The sequence below is a fragment of the Corvus cornix genome, chromosome 1A (assembly GCF_000738735.6).
Source record: "Corvus cornix cornix isolate S_Up_H32 chromosome 1A, ASM73873v5, whole genome shotgun sequence".
Lineage (NCBI taxonomy): Eukaryota > Metazoa > Chordata > Aves > Passeriformes > Corvidae > Corvus > Corvus cornix.
The window spans coordinates 6,426,772-6,443,264 of NC_047057.1; the positions used below are offsets into that span (position 1 = coordinate 6,426,772).

At 43.8% G+C, this 16,493-nt stretch overlaps 1 protein-coding gene across 3 annotated transcripts in view; it reads right to left on the reverse strand.

The window, feature by feature from the left end:
• Positions 1–16,493, reverse strand: part of FRMD4A (FERM domain containing 4A) — a 359,217-nt gene that overhangs the window by 258,464 nt on the left and 84,260 nt on the right. The window contains exon 1 of one of the 3 annotated variants that reach the window (XM_039570497.1): positions 16,007–16,355. The exons of the other annotated variants lie outside the window; for them this stretch is intronic. Coding sequence (XP_039426431.1) covers positions 16,007–16,039 — 33 coding nt within the window. The 5' untranslated portion in view covers positions 16,040–16,355. Of the gene's footprint in view, positions 1–16,006; positions 16,356–16,493 lie in introns of those variants that run through there. 3 annotated transcript variants of the gene reach the window in all.

The window sequence follows — 16,493 nt, forward strand, 5'->3', positions numbered from 1 at the left end:
TGAGGACTTGGCAGATACCTCCACTATTTCATGCTTGAAACAGAGAGGAGTTTTAGCTGCACTGCTGTGTCTAGGTTTTATTACTTGTCCTGGAAAAGAGAAATCCAGGTCATGCTTCAGATACAGAGAGGCCATCTCCTCCCACCACTTGTGCTGCTCCCTCCTTGCATGCATGAGGTTCTCAGGGTAAGAAGACCTGGTCCAAAGTGTGCAGTGTCTCAGTTTTATGGCTTGCAGGGGAGGTAAAAGGCTGGCTCCTTGCTTGCTGTGAATCTTATTACTACACGTGAAGTCAAAGCAAATATCTTTACACATGATAAAGATTCAACCCTAAATTCATAGGGGTTAAACCCTATAAAATGTAACAGAGATGAATATCCTGCTCATGGACTTTTAAAGCATTTTATGTCAGGGCTTTTATTTTATTTTACATTAATTTTTATAGGAGGGTTAAAGTAAACCTGTAGCAATAATAGCATTTTCTCTTAAATTTTACAACACTTTGCCAATAAAAATTGGCATTTTGGTATGTGCAGAGAGAAAAATATCAGAGGTTGACAAATTAGAAAAATTGTGAAAGGTTTCACAACAAATACAGGTCGTAGCTTATCAGCTGGGTAAATTTTCATGACATGTAAAAGATAATTTTGAAAATAGTGTTTTGAATCCCAAACTGCACATGAATCAACAGCAAAATGCTAGATGGCAATAATAATAATAATAATAATAATAATAATAATAATAATATATTTAAAGGCAGATCTCATCTGAGAGCTGAATTCAGGATGCAGGTGAATGGAGATTCAGAGTGTAGGACACGTGGAGATTGTGTCCACATTTGCACACCACCTTCTAATAAAGTATGGGACACTTTCTGGAAGAGAACAATGGGAATGATTATGGTTTAGAAAACATGACCAGTGAAGAAAGGTTAAGTGAAGTAGGTTTCTGTGGTCCAGAAAAGAGAAGCCTGAGGGGTTGTGAAACAGATTGTCATGGAAAGGTGGAAGATAGGGCAGGGATTAATTACAAGAGAAGGACAATCTGGCTTCCTCTGCAGGGAGAAATGAAGTGGGCTTAGGAAAACCTCTTTAAGGGTAAGACTAGATGAGCACTGGGAGAGGAGCCTGGTCACCTGGGAGACAAATCTCTTTGAAATGTTGAGAACAGTTTGGACATACTTGTACTGTGAACAGTGCAAATGTGCCTGTTTTGTGTCCAAGCTTGGGAGCCGTCCAGGCCTAATTTTTTAATAAATTTTGCTGTATACTGAGAGAGTTTGGCATATACTGTCTCCTGAGCAGTTTACAAACAGACAGAGCTTCAGAATATTCTTTTGAAAGATGTGTGGGTGGGCAGGTATTACAACTTCACTGTAGGAAACTGGGGGAGAGAAAAACAGAGGTTTAAGCAATTTCCCTAAGGCTAATGAAGCAACAAGCATGTCAGACAAGGTTCAGCTGCAAGCATTTCTGCATCCAGCAATCCTCAGAAGCTCACATCCACCCTTTCCATCTCAGAGCATCTACCTTTTGGGGCTCCCTTTTCATCTGGCTCTATTTTCATGCAGTTGCCTGGCAGCTTCCTTGTTTTTTCCTCCTGAGCACCTTGCTAGTCACCACATCAATAACTGCACAGTTTGAGTTTGTAGCTGCCTTATGACAAGTGAATACAGCTCCTAACCAGCCTCCAAACCCTTCCACCAAAGCTCTGCTGAGCTGCATAAAGCATAGGAGTGACCCAAGATTTTGTCCCAGTGGGCAAAAGGCTGCCTCCAATGACACCACCAAACTTCCAGTAACAAGAGCTGGATCAGACTGGAGGAGAGTTTGCTTTCTTGCCTGGAAGATGGTCAGCGCATGGCAGGAGTGCATGTCTCAGTGCTCATTGCTTGCCCAGCCTGTTCCCCATAACAAATCCCCAGAAAAAAGACCTCCTAGCCAGCTCAGAATGCCAGTTTCAGAGGGGAATAAGCAGTCTTTAGAACTTGATCAGCTTTCATATGGCATTGGCTTAAGGTGAGGGGTGGTGTTCTGTGAGTTCTTGGTGAAGGAGGTTGCTTGCTCCAAGCACACCACAAACTCATTTAAAGATGAGAGCTCTGCCTGCCAAAGCAACAAACACAACAATGGCATCACTTCAGATTGACAGCCATTTCTTTTTTTCTTTTTGCCCTTCATTGTTTTTCAATTCACTTAGATGGCATCCACGGCCTTGAGGGACTAGGAACAATCACATTTAGAATGGTACAGATGTAAATCAATGCTTCTCACTTTTTCCTCACTGAGACTTGCTCATTCACTGAAATATCCTTCCACTTTCTTCTGCCTTTCTACATAAGGCATGGAATACACTCACACTGTGCCGGATGTTAATTAATCTCTCATAATCAGGTGGCTGGAGGGCCCCATTATTACCACGGGTTCTTTTAGAGTCAAGCCAGAAAATCCTTATGTCTTGTGCTGGAGCATTGATACCAAACCATGGCTGACTCCTCTGTGGAGTTACCTCTTGTATTTGCATCAGGAGCAGCACAGGCCTTCCCAGGCAGCCCCAGCCCCGGCAGTCACAGCTAATTTGTACATATGCTGCCATTGGATGGGTGCCACGCAATTAAGAGGATGCCCTCGAGGCATTAACATTCCTCGTCTCGAAGTGAGGGCGGTGGGAGAAGGCAGCAGAAGTTTATGGGGTGTTATCCATGGGAGTGTGTTATTTCAACAGCATTTGTACAAATCTGTGAGGACGATTCAGAACCGGGCAGGGAGCCAACACAAAGAGGTTTCTGAGGCCGCAGTGGAAAACTCTTGAAGTCCCTGTTTGCTGGAAGAAGATGGTGATGAGGCAGCATGGGGAGTTGATGGTGCTGGACTGGAAAATGCTGATTTTGCTTCTGACCTGTTGTCTCTGGGACCTGGACAACAGGGGTTACCCACATTCTTTAGGGTGTTTGTAATCCCTAGTCCCAGTAAAAGGCCCATCAGCTAGATCCCTGTGAAGCCCTGACAACAGAAAGGGTATCAAGGTCTTCATCCCTCCTGAGGAGGAACTGAGACACTGAACAGCAAGGACACCAGCGTCCTTCAGGGCCTCGGTATCAAACCAAGGGACCTAAAAGTTCCAAAGGACCAGAGCCAAGATCTTGCCATGACAAGTCCTTTCCACCAGAGAACTTCTGGGGTGCAGGGGCCCTGTGGGTGAGTTTCTTTGGGTTATCACAGAGCTCCTAGCCCTCGGGAATCCATCGGCTGAGTGCCCTGGGATACTATTGCAGCCTTGACTTAGGCTGGGAGAAAGTCTGAGGCTGACATGCTTTGACCAAGATATCTTGGAAGCAAGCAAACTGGAAAAGGTTTGACAGGAAAATTTTAAGCCAAATTTCCACCCTGTGTTGCTCTTAGAGACTCAGTGAGTCCCATTACTGTCTGGCAGAAGGATCTTGGCTTCATGGTCCATCCCAAGCTGTGTCCAGACGGTCCTTCTCTAGGACCACCTGGGAATGGTGAAAGTCTTTGCCTTTGCAAGTCTGGCCTGGGCACGACTGTGTCTATCCTCTTTATCAGCATATTATAGGGAGGAAAACACTTGGTGCCACTCCTCCCTGCCTCACTGCTACATTTAAAAAGCCACAAAATATATAGAATAAATTAATTAAAAATACTGCACTTTCAGCTGCACTGATTTTGGGAGAATTACATTCTCTCCCACCATTAGTGCATTTATCCCCCAGTGCTAAAATGTGTATACTGAGGCTTCAGTGCTGCTGGCTAATTTAGGAGTGTTGCCATCATCATAAAAGGAAGAAAGTCAATTCAAATCAAAACCCCACAAACAAACTATGACCTTATTCAAATCAGAAAAAAACCCAATCCCAACCTCTGCCAGCTATGGTAGGATGCCAGAGAAGCCAAGAAGCCATGTGAGATGCACAGCATTGATTACTGTGTAATAATGATTTCCCTTCAGCCCGCAGACCCCACCGTATCCTTCATTCCGCATTCCAGAGCGCATCTCTGAGCATCAGCGCGGCTGGGAAGTAACACACACCAGACCTCGCTGGGGGCTGCAGGTTAAGTATTGCACTTAGATTTTATGGAGCAGAAGAGTAGATAAATTCTGTCAAATTAATGTAAATGCTCAGCAATAATTTTTGCTTCTAAGAGTCTTTAACCATTTCTTTTTGTGAATCAGCATGAATCTCTCCTCACTTCTGAGATTCAGTTTGGTTTGGTTTTGGTTTTGTTTGTTGAATTTACCAGTTATTTGCTGGAAATTAAAGTTTTAAATCATTCCTAATTCTTGATCCTTATTCTGTGCTTTCTGGAGCATCACACAGACAAAGGAGGGGCCACGATATTCCTTGCTGAATACAAACTGGCACAGTTCCTTCCAGGAATGTTCCTTCAAGGGTGGTGGTATAACACAAATTTGCATCACTGTCTCTCTGCCCTGCGTTTCGTTCCCTTTGGGTTTGGTCTTTTCTCCACTGACATTAATTCTTTTACAACATACGTAATAGGCAATGTAGCTTTATTTCATCTCCCTGTTTGTACTGTGGGTGATACCTCCCAGGGAAGATTAATGATTTAAGCTGATTTAATGGTGCATGCTTTCCATAGGGAAAAAAAAATTAAAAGAAAAAAAGAAAAGAAGAAGAAACCCTTTCTCTTTTTCTGCCCAAATTAAAAAATGTTATCTTCTCTTGAGTTTTGGGGTTTTTTTCTCCATTGTTATTTGTTGTTTTTCAGCCTTTGATGGCCTCCCAAACAAATTTACCATCTTTCTGTGCATCTGTGATGTTCCCATATTTATGTGAGTCATTCCCACCAATAAGCCTGGGACTGAGCTGAGTGTATGTGAAACTACAGTTTATCTCTACTGAGTTTCAGGAGTTTTGTCAGGGGAGACTTTGACCCTACATTATGTAGTCTCATTTACCTTATTGTTCTGCCACCTTTCCCTTTTCTTCTTGCTCTATCCAGGAGAAAAGCCAGTTCACTTGGCAAAAGAGGTTTGTTATGTCTGTGGGAGAGATTTGAAACATTTGGCTGATGTTTCCCCCTTGCACTTGCTGAGGCACCAGAACATTGTTACCACCCGTAAAAGGATGTTCAAAAAAACCTCAAACCCAGACATATGTGACAAAACTGTGGTCTAAGCCAAAAAAAGAAAAAAAGTACTTAGAACTTTTAAAGAGCTGGTTGGAGGTTAAAGAAATGCCAAAAAATATTTTTGTTAAATTTTTTCTTCTCAATCTACCTGACAGTCTACTTTAATAATAATGTAGTGTTTACTAACTAGAAAATTTACACTCAACAAGAATGCAAAGATCATGAGTAAATACACAAGAGTGACTTAAAATAGGGTAACTACTGGTATATGCAGACACATATTTCTAAAAATGAGTTGCAGCACATCGTAAAAGTCACACCCATTTTATAAAGCTTTCTTTACTGCCCTGTCAATGGGGGAAAGTAATCAGATTCAGCTTTCATGTGGACAAAGACATTTATTCGAGGCAGAGATGGCACACAGAGAGATGCAAATGGGAGGACTCGATTTCCCTCCCCACCCTCAGCACATGGTTTTCCCCAGTGCCGTGTTTTCGTTTGTGCATTCAGAAGCTGCCTGGCATTTCAGTCAGTTCAGCCCTGCTCACACCTCCTCCCACGGCTGTCTGTTTTGTCAGCCTGGGTTACTCCAAAAAGGTGCAGGGAGAAATGATTAACTGCAGTCAATTTATCTGGAATTCTTAGGGGAATGAATAACATTACCTTAAGTAAAAAATAGCCAGGCGACAGCAGTCATATGCTTGTTGATGTTATGCACAGCATTGGGTGGATATCACGGTGAAAAGTTAAAAAATTCCAGGCATGAGTGGATGTTTCATGATGCAATTTTTAATTGCATGATCAGATGCTCCCTTCACCCTAACCTCTGCACCCATATTTTCCTTCTTTCTTGTGTGGGGTGGAGCTGCCTTAAGGATGAACCAGGGAAGGTGTCTGCTTTCTAAAGGGCTCCTTGGTTTTTGTGGCAGACAGAAGGTGCACGAGGAACGAAGCTGGGAAGTGCTGCAGAAGGTGAAGAAGTCTTTGGGTGAAGATGTTTGGTGATGAGTGATTCATATATCCCAAACTTTTACTAATGATCCCTGACAGCTAAGCTTTATTTTTGGGTTTCTGAGAGTCACCCCTGGCACATCACTTGAAGAAAGCCTGGGCTCTACCAAAATGGAGAGGGACACAATGAACACAGAAAGTGCTGTGTGATGTTGAGGATACAGAAAAATCAGAAATGTCCCAAAACTGAAAGAACCCTTTAACGATTCCTTCATGGCTCAATTCTACATCAGTTAAACAGAGACAAAGCAGAGTATGATTATAGGCTTTGATGAACTTTGATACTGTTGTAATTAATATTTCAGAAAAAATACACAAGAAAATTAATAATTCTGTTCTCAGGGCAGTATTCAGTAAATAAGATGTAGGGTTGTTTGGTAGGAAATGAGGAGAATACAAAAAAGGAATAGCTGCTCATTATCTGAGCGCTGTCCATCTTATGAGAAACCTGTGGAAAAAACCATTTGTGGGACTGCATTGTTAGCTGGGACAGGGCTGCAGGGATGTCCTTTGCTCCAGTATTTCCCAACTTTGCATCTTGATGATGTTCCCTCTTTAAAAAGCAGCTTTACATGTGTGAATTTTACCACCCACATCCAACTGGGACATGGGGTCAGGGCTGTAGGGGGTTTCCATGCCATAGGTACGTGTTCTCCACCTCATCTCTGCCCCTCTACCCCTGACTCCAGAACTTATCTGGGGTTTAGTCCTGGCTGCCTCTTCTCAAGCTCCTTTCTCCAGCCCTAATCCTCTGTCCACATCCTCCCTTCCTCCTAGACTGTTTATTCCAGCTCAGATTATGTTTCCCCTCCACTTGGTGCCTTATTTTCCACGCTGCTGCAGGTGTCAGCAGGGATCCTGGGGATGCAACACGGGCCTCCGGTCCCACCCATTGGGAGTCACCAGTCTAATCAAGGACAGATCCTGCCTTAAAGCTCAGATGAGCTGGTTCCAGCCTAGATGTTTCTCAGACATCCCTACCAGGGTGCCATCAGTACTAGTAGAAGAGACACCCAAATACCAGTGAGGGTGTGAGCATTGAGGCACTGGTGCCACAGAGAGGTATCTGATGTTATGAAGACACATTTAATCTCTCATCTTACCTGATCTCTCTCTAAAGACCACAATGCATTAGGGGTGGGGTTGTGCCAACCCTAATGAGGCTAAATATTGCCTTATTTGTGCCATATAATTCTTTGGCCTGATCATGGAATATTTGCTGAAAAGATTAGTCTTATAAGTAATTAGTCTTTCTGGAAAAGAATATCAGTGGCAGCAGATAATACTCAAACCCCCTCTATCCAAAACAATTTAATCTCTTCTAAATGAAATCCATTTTTCTAAAGAAAAATGACTTCCACAGTATTATTCGGAACCTGGCCATGGAGAGATTCAACTTTAGATGCAGCAGTAATGATTTCTCCTAACTTTGTATTTCAATTCCTAAGCTACTAGAATTAATTGAGTGTGTAATTAAGGAAGGGTTTTCTTACCAATATGATCATGCCTATAATTAAAATCTCACACAAATGTGTATGTGGAAGAATAGGGCAGGGCAGAGCAGGGAAGAGACCAAACTGTCTGACAGGTTTACATCAAAGGACCTGAGCTCCTGCAGCTCTGAGCCAGAGGGAGGGGAGGAAGGGAAGACAGGACAGGCTGATAACTGACTTGATATATTGTTTTTGACCTCCTGTCTTCAAAGCCCCGAGTGGTTTGAGTGCTGTCTACTCTGGAGATGGCTTCTACCTTTAATGTTCCTTCAGCACAGCCAAGCTTTGCAAGTGTTTGTGCTACCAAGAACAGAAGAGTGATGATATCTGCCTGTTTTCAGAGGGACTGGAATGGGTTTGGCTGCTGCTTTGGGCTGTTCCTCGTCAGAGCTGTGGCCCAGGTGACCCCATGTCATGTCATGAGAGCCACCACTTTCCTCTGGTGTTTGTTGCGTGGGAGAGCCATGAACAAGATTCTGTTAAAAAAAAGGAGTGGTGCATTTTTACTGCTGATATTTATACTGCATTTACTACTAAATCAGCCTTAAATAGCTGTTCAGCCTGTCATGTGGGACCCAAGTCAATGTCTCTGCCTCAGGACAGCTTCATTTGGGAAGATTCTCCTGTTCTGAACATGGAGAGATGTTGGGTGCTGGGAAGCTGCAACACAGCACCTCCACAACAGCTGAGCTCCTGCACAAAAGGAACAAGGGCATTTCCTAAAAAACCCCAAACAAATCACCAAAATGGGGAGTTGGAGCTTGAGATGAAGAAGGAATTGACTCCCTTAGCTGGTCTGCCATGTGTTGTGATACTCTGTGACTGTATAAGGGAGGGGGGAATCCCTCCCTCAGAGGATAACCGAGCCAAGGATCAAGACACTGAGGGAAAACAGGTGTGGATGAATGTTGCATGAAAGAAGCCACCCTGAGCAGGGAAACTGCTCTCTCATTTGTTTGGTATCTGCTGTGGTCAGGGAAACAGGACTTTGTATGTTTAATGACATTGTAATATGTTTGTAAATCCCATCAAAAAGACACCTGCATCTGTCCTCTGGTCTCTGAACTGGAACAACCTGAAGGGCCTGGGATTTTTGTCTTGCTGGCTGAATCCCAAACGGGGTCAGAATTTTGGTCTCACAGATTTGGTGGGGTTTATGTTGCAATGTAGATAAAAGAGCCACGCAGGGAAAGTTAAGGTACATTAGGTGTGTGTTCTCAGGAAGAAAGCCCACAAGCCCAGCTGCACACATCTTTTACATTTATTAAAATCCAGTAAAATACTATAAGAAATAGTTACTGAAGTCTACATTACTGAAGTCTGTGCTGGGGTGCTGAGAGCTATACTGGTATGCACTGGTTATGGCTCAGATATTTTTTACATGAAATATGCATCGTGCAAATGCTTTATTGCATTGCATATAGTCCCAAACATTAAACACATGCAGTCCCTACCAACAACTGCCTTCAAAATGACCTAATATATCAGGCAGATGTGCAGGAGAGCTGTTTTTCTCTGTAGATAACTACCAGGCTGGCATTTTGGGGCAACCATCATTTTTTGCTCCATAATCATCTCGCTCATAACTTTCTCATTTTTTCAGCTTTCCCATATTTGCAGCAGTTAAGACTTTGTGACCTTCCCCAGGGAATGCAACCTGTGATTCACAGCTTAAGAGTGGGTGTCTGTCTGAGTCCTGCGTTTGAAAAGGGTGGCCAATTGCCTTGCCAACAGCTGCCATTAAGTAAAATACTTAATGAAACGACTGGGAAGATGAGCGCTCACCAGTGTATTTTCTCTGCACTTCCTAAAGAAGCCTGTGACCCACACACTGAGCTAGCAAGCTTTATGCTCTTAGTGCTGTCGTTATCAATTTTATTCCCTCCAGTCCATGCCTTGCCATACTGCATTTTAAACATTATTATCAATTATTATTATGTTGTTATTGCTGTGATTGTTATTATTAATTTCATTTTGGTACCTCTGTGGTCTTTACGTAGCCCCCCAGTCTTAGGTCCCATGGAAGCCAAGAGAAGGTCCTTGGGCACTTTCAGGCAACATCAGCCACATGAAGGCTTAGGGAATGTAAGACCTTCCTGGGCACCTCTGCTGCAGCCTGGGTTTGCACAGGCTGAGCAAGACATGGAGAATTGAGGCCAGGGTGCAGGATGGCTTGAGCTGAGACATGGTGTCTGGACACTGGGAGGTGAGCAGGGCACGTGAGAGTAGTTCCTATTTCCATCCTCTGAAAGAACCCAGTGGTATCTGACACACACTGTGAGAGCTTTGGTCACCAAGGCATGCTGTGATCATTCCAGGCTCCAACACAACAGTGTGCCAAGCCTAACTGCACCTCCCAGTGATGTGGTCCTGATGCTGAGCTGATGATGGCAGAGGGGGGATCAAACTGTCTGTGAAAGGCAAAGCAATCCCAGCATTGTGACTATCCTGGTTCATCTCAGGGGCTGTCTGATAGTCACGGGAGAACTCAGCAAGAGCTGAACCCACTCAACCTGGTGTGCAGCCAAGGGTAGGTCCTAGGATAGTGTAGCTAGGTCCTAGGATAGTGTAGCCTGGACTCGGTTGTGCTCCTGAGGATGCTGAGAATGGACAGTACCCCCCAGGCTTTGGATCATGGGTGAGATACCAGAACTGGAACCACAATCCTTCCTCTTTGAAAACAGAAGCAAAATGCCCCCATTTCCTCCCAACCTTCAGTAGGGAGCATTTGGGGACAGGGATTGTGTTCTCATGATCCTGCACTAAGCATACAAGTCCCTGTGCTGGATTCTGATCTCCCAGTGCTCCGCAGTGCAATTCCCGTTAACAGCGCAGATTCTGGCTCCTGCCCAGGGTATATAAAGTTTCCTTTCTCTGTATGGTAAATAACCCACCCTGCTGACGAATGCCCAGTCAGGCATGGAGCTCACTGCTCTGCTGCAAAGCACAGCCGGGGAGGAAAAATAACCTTTCGGCTTTATGTTCAGTGATATATTGTCTTTAAATCTGAATGGGTTTAGGAAATGTTACAGAACAGAAACGGTTCTGCTTTTCCAGAGGCATAATGTTATGGTACAGCTGTTCCAAAGCCAAAGTCTGCTCTGAGTTATGCCCCTACATCCTCTCTCCCAGGTATTTATAAAATTATAATTAACAGTAGGAGACATAGGACTCCATTATTTCTTGAACTGCCTTTCTTTTTAGCCATCTACAAGCTCAGAGAATTACATATGGCCTCATTAACCTCTGTGTCAAACTGATAATAAGGCAGGGAAGGAGGTACCCCTTCAGCTGCTCGACAGCCTGTGCAGGGGCCCTGTGGAAGGGCTGCTGAGGGAACACCAGCACTTCCCATGCTACGAGCTTCATGTGTCCATATCAGCTCGTGGGTGGTTGCACAGGAACCTGAAATGTTGTGTTTGTGTCTGTGTGCTCATTGCCCATGTGAAGTTACTCCATCTGGGAGATCAGAAACCCCAGAAATAAATGGCTTTGGAAATCTCACTCTGTGTCATTAGCACTGGTGTGTGTCTATCTTGATGGGATACTCAAAATGGGAGTGAAAAACACAGTTGTATCAAAACAGGGATCTGAGACTCCATAGGAGGAACGTGAATGCTTTTGGAGGGACGGGGGGCAACTTTTGTCTTTTGGTCTTTTGGTATTCTTAAAAACACCAGGACTGGTTTCACAACACAGGCAATTATTCTGCCTCTTGGCTTCTACAAGAGTGCTGTAAAGTGATTTTAATATGCATAGCTGTCCAGACAGTGCAGGATCCTAGCCTGAACTTCTGCAAGAAAACTGACGAGATTAAAGGTTAGAATCTGTTCAAATGTTTTGCTGCATGCAGCTGCACAAAAAACCTGCTTATATAAACTTGTTTTCAGTGCCATGCAAGAAAGGTGAAAGACTACAGCAGTCCATAGGTGTAACCCAAACTCCAGACTTCACTTTCCCGGAGGTAATTTCCCCTCCTGATTTCCTCCCCTGACAATCTCAAAGGCCAGCTGTCACAGCCTTTGCTACTTAGGATTCCCAGCATAGAGGATACTTCCCCAAGTTTCTCTGCTTCAAGCCACTGTGAACTTCTCTAAGTAAGGCACAAGGACAACTTAACCATTCTTTGTGAAAGATCCAGTGGTCAAAAACTAAATGGCTTTGAAAACAGAGACAACAGGGTTTAACAAACTAACAATAACGCCATGGGAGTTTGCTAATCCCCAAAATCTACAATAAACAGATAAAGTTAATAAGATTCAATAAATGAGAACAGCCCCATTAATGCTTAAAGAGCACTATCTAAATACTACACACATTATTTACTGAGTTCCCTTGCTGAATTCGCTGTGCACAGGAACACTCAAAATTCATTATCTTTGGATGCAAAGCTTAGTAAATTCGACAGTAATTAATCTCCATTTACTCTCCTCGTGTGTTTCTGAACAGACGAAAAGTTCACTGAAAAAGTTCTTTCAGCTGTTCTGAAAGAGAAGCAGTGCTTTGATAAACAAAAAAGTGCCAAACACAGGCTTCTGAAAGGAAAATAGAGCAGTAGCCAGTTCTGCATGGTTCGAGCCAGGTGCTCATTGCAAATTCAGTAGCATGCACTGGCAAGTGTCAGCAGCAGAGAAACTGAAATTACTGAAATTCTTATGCCAGTGTAATTTGCTGAAGGCGATGTGCTGAGGGTTAAGGCAAATTGTGCATGTGTTGAGGATTATAAAACAAATTAAAATGGAGGCTAACAAAAGGAGTGCAATATTTATGCATTTCTTCATTCTTTTCATTTTGTGGTACTCAATCAACTTCACAGTCTCTTAAGGTGGCATGGGGACATTGCTATTGTGTACATTCATTTGCTTTGAAAAAGGGGGCTCAGATATCCTAGGCTACAGAATTTAACTGGTTCTGGTAATATTTATAAGTATCTCCATTAGCCCACCAAATATTTACAACCCACCATTACTTCTAATCAAGTGAAATTTAACCATCAACAAAAAAATGCAGTAACTTCCCTATTCAGTGTGTTCTACTGATCTGCTTCAATTTTGATATAGCAGCCCATTTTACCGTGTAACCCTTCCCTTTCCCTTGAATTCCTGCATTTGTGCACCTTGGTTATACAAAAGCAGAAATATTTTAATCACCCACGGCTTGCTGCAGTGGAGTCCATTACACGGTGTAATGTGCTTAATGTTTAATACCCAATTTACCAAATATTTTAAAGAGTTCCTAAGTTACTAAGTACCCACTGTATGATCACCCAGTACAGCCCAGGAGCCAAATGGGTTATTACCTTGTGGAATAAGAAACAAGTCCTCTATGAAGTATGATCTTGGTTGTATATTCCCGGCCCTCTGCTGGCAAGCCCTGCCATGGAGCTGGTTGGAGAAGTGAGGACATCGTGTCCATGACTCTGTTCAGTGTCTCAACTCCAGCCCTCCTGCACAATAAACTGGACTTTTCTAGTCAAGATGTGCCCACCTGTCCCTCTGCCAGCTCTGATGTGGAGTGACAACCTCTGTGAACAATAGGGACCAAAGAGCTGACAGCAATCTTATTTTCAGTTGCCACCATGAGATTCATCCAAGTCCACCTGAAGGGATTTAGACCTCAATTTCATTCCAGGGACCCTTGCATTTGGCTATGAGAGGCAGATGTAGGCTGTTCTCACCCAGTGGTGACAGACTGTGAGAAGCACCTGCGGAGTCAGCTCTTCCTCCTACTTACCCATGGAAACAAAGAAAATAGTTTGATTTTATTTTTCTGTCTAAATTTGAGCAGGCTAAATAGAGCTGCTTGGGACTCTAAGGATGAAACGGAGTCTTTATGTGCATTTCACTGTGACAGGGAGATGTTTTCGCACAGGTTCAAATCTTGGAGCTCACAGATGCTCCAGGCTCTCTCCAGGCAGCTCTGCCAGAAATGACCAGAAGCCCACTGTCCTTCATGTCACTGTATAAACCAAAGGACAAAAAACTTCTAACTGGCTTCCAACAGTTGCAGCCTTAGTGTAAAACAAGTGACAACAGATGGGATCAGACAGACGGGGGAATAGAGGGGGAAAAATGAGGCAGTATTAGGATGTGACAGGCAGGGGTCTCGGCACATCAGCAGCCTCGCTGTTGTCAAGTTTTTTGTGTAGTCATCACATATTAAGGTTGTATTCGGGGAGTTAATAGATTTTACACTTGATTTTCTAGCAGGGAGCAGGGAGCCACTGCCAGCCATGAAGCATCTTGGAAATTATATTAGTTTTTAAATCTATTCAAGTGATCTATGCATTGTTATTTCTCTGAAAGGTAAAGATGTAAGGGCCAAATCCTGACCTTTATTTCGCAGCGTCTATTTGAATATCTCCATCAGCTGCCATGGAGCTACTCCAGATTAACGGCAATGTAACACCAACGTCAGGATCTGGATTTTCCAGAGAATCCCGTTGATCTTACATCATTGCAATAGATGATCTAAAATCACATTGCTTTGGCTTGAGAAGATTTTCCCACACACAAAGGAGCTCAGAATCTCTCCCCTTCTCTAATATTAAGGCAGATTGTGATCCAAAGGGTCATGTCTATATTCCCAAGTATATTCTTCTATAGGATCAATAAATAACCTGATAGTGGCAATTGAGATTACACTTTATGGATGGCATTATTAGGATTTACATTCCAGCTACAAAGCAGGTCAGATGAACAAACAGAATACCCAGTCCTGGACCACTTCCCTTACTCTACTCTGTAATTTTTATAGCTTCACACATGCTGCAGGTGCTGATACTACACACGTCTGACTGTAATCCACACATCAGCCTGAGAGCACACCAGTCCTGGGAGAGACTGCCTCCAGCAGTCATTTCAAGCCTGGTTAGAGGAGCAGAATGGAAACATCAGCTAGAGCGATGAAAGTTACATTTTCTAATAATGGAAATGAGATGGAAATGTTGGGCAGCTGCTTGGGCTTTCCTCTATTATCTGATTTTAAAAAAATAATACTGAGAAATGCCTTACAAAGCCTAACATTAATGTATGTATTCCTCAGTAATGAGAGATATGAATGGCTAGGTCTATAATCCCTTATAAATCTTACATTCTAAAAACTGCCCATAGCATTGTTCTTGGTAATGGAGAGCTATATGAAGTTGGCAGGTCCTTTTTAAATTATCAACTTACTGTGCAAGACAAAAAAACCTGAACTAAAGTGGAAAAAATTACTCCCCTGGAGAATTTCAGTGCAGACATTTGCTGGCAAATTATTTTTATTTAAATCACTTTTCTTGGTTTTAATATTGAAAAGACTTTCAATCATTGAAGAGCCTTTAATTTAGGATAGTGGATGGCAGGGATGTAATTGAGGAGACCAGACTAGCTCATCTGCTTCAGCACAAGGGCTGGACCAGACAATTTCTCAGAATTTTTTCAAGTCTGGCATTTATAGAAAGCAACTCTGGTTTGACTGCCTCTTCAAAACTGTTTGCATCTAAGACATATGAAGATACCCTGCTGCCAGCAAGAATTGCCATTGAATTCCAATTCTTCCAGTCTTGAGATGGAATACAATAGGGTTGGATTGAATGTGGTGATGGACAGGAATCAGAAGGGTTTACTCAAGGCAGTTACCACATGGGATGGAGGCAGTAACTAAATAAAATACAATCAGGATTCAGTCTATCCCCCAGGACCACAAAGAAATAATGTCGCAGGAAGAAATTTTACAAACTAAACCATCACTGTTTTTTCTCTGTCTTTTCCCCGCTGGAATTCAAGTTTCTTTAATAATGAGGATTAATGTCAAACCTTTAAAGAGAGTTGGGAGTGTGAGAAGGCAGCAGACAAGTGCAGCAATTCCTTAGCTCTGCACGCTCACTCTCTTTTACAGCTTTCTGCTCTGGATCCACAACAAGAGGTCTCTCACCCTGGCAGGGTATTTGGGCACAAAACCACCCACTTTGCTTGTCCATGTCTCCCTTGCTGCTGAAAACACCACGCTGGGGTAGCCCAGTGTCCCCATCCGTCCCTGTGCCGCAGGTACGCTTCCCCCGACCGGCTCCCTGGGGAGCACGCACAGACACACAGACACAATGAGAGCCTCCAACTGGAAATTCAAACAAAAATATGGCTGTCTACTCCAAAAGGCAAACTCATTTACAAAGGTCATCTCTGTCGAGGAAGAGTGATGCGTTACTCCCCTCTTGGAAGCAACTGCTGTCGCTCCTCTGCCGAGTTACATTCACGACCATAGTTTTGAAAAAGAAGAAGGAAAAAAAAGAGAGGGAAAAGAAAAGAGACAAAAGCCCGGCAAGCCCCCTATTCACAGAGCTAGCCCCGCTACTCCCCTTCCCCTCCTCGGGTAAATTCAGCTTCGAAAGATATTAACATCTTTCCCTACCTTCGTTCTCATCGGAGACAGAAGCCCTTCCATTTTGGTCCGATCCTCATGCCAATCCTCGTCCCCCAACTTAGTATCTCGTGCCTGTCTCAAGCATCCCACACGAACAAGAGCATGTCAGGGACCGCCAGCGACACCCTTCACGGGAGCTCAGCCAGCTGCCAACCTGCCAACTTGCAATCCTCAGCCGCGTGGAGCACCGTTCCTGGAGAGACCTTCCTCCCTCTGCCTCCTCTCTCGCTCTCTGTGCATAATCTGCCCGCAGCTATGTTTGTACCATCGCGGCTGACAAACGATCCCTGCCTTACGTAATGCATTCAGCACAGGACAGGCGATCCCAGCCCCGCCGCGGGGCTCCGGTCGGCGGCAGCGCTGGGGAGGAAGGTGTGGGACCTTGCCCTGCCTATTGTGCCGCTGGGACCGAGCTGCGAACGCGCCCGTGTGCGGCTGATGCTCCTCCGCTCTCCGTGCTACCGAGGAAAGCACC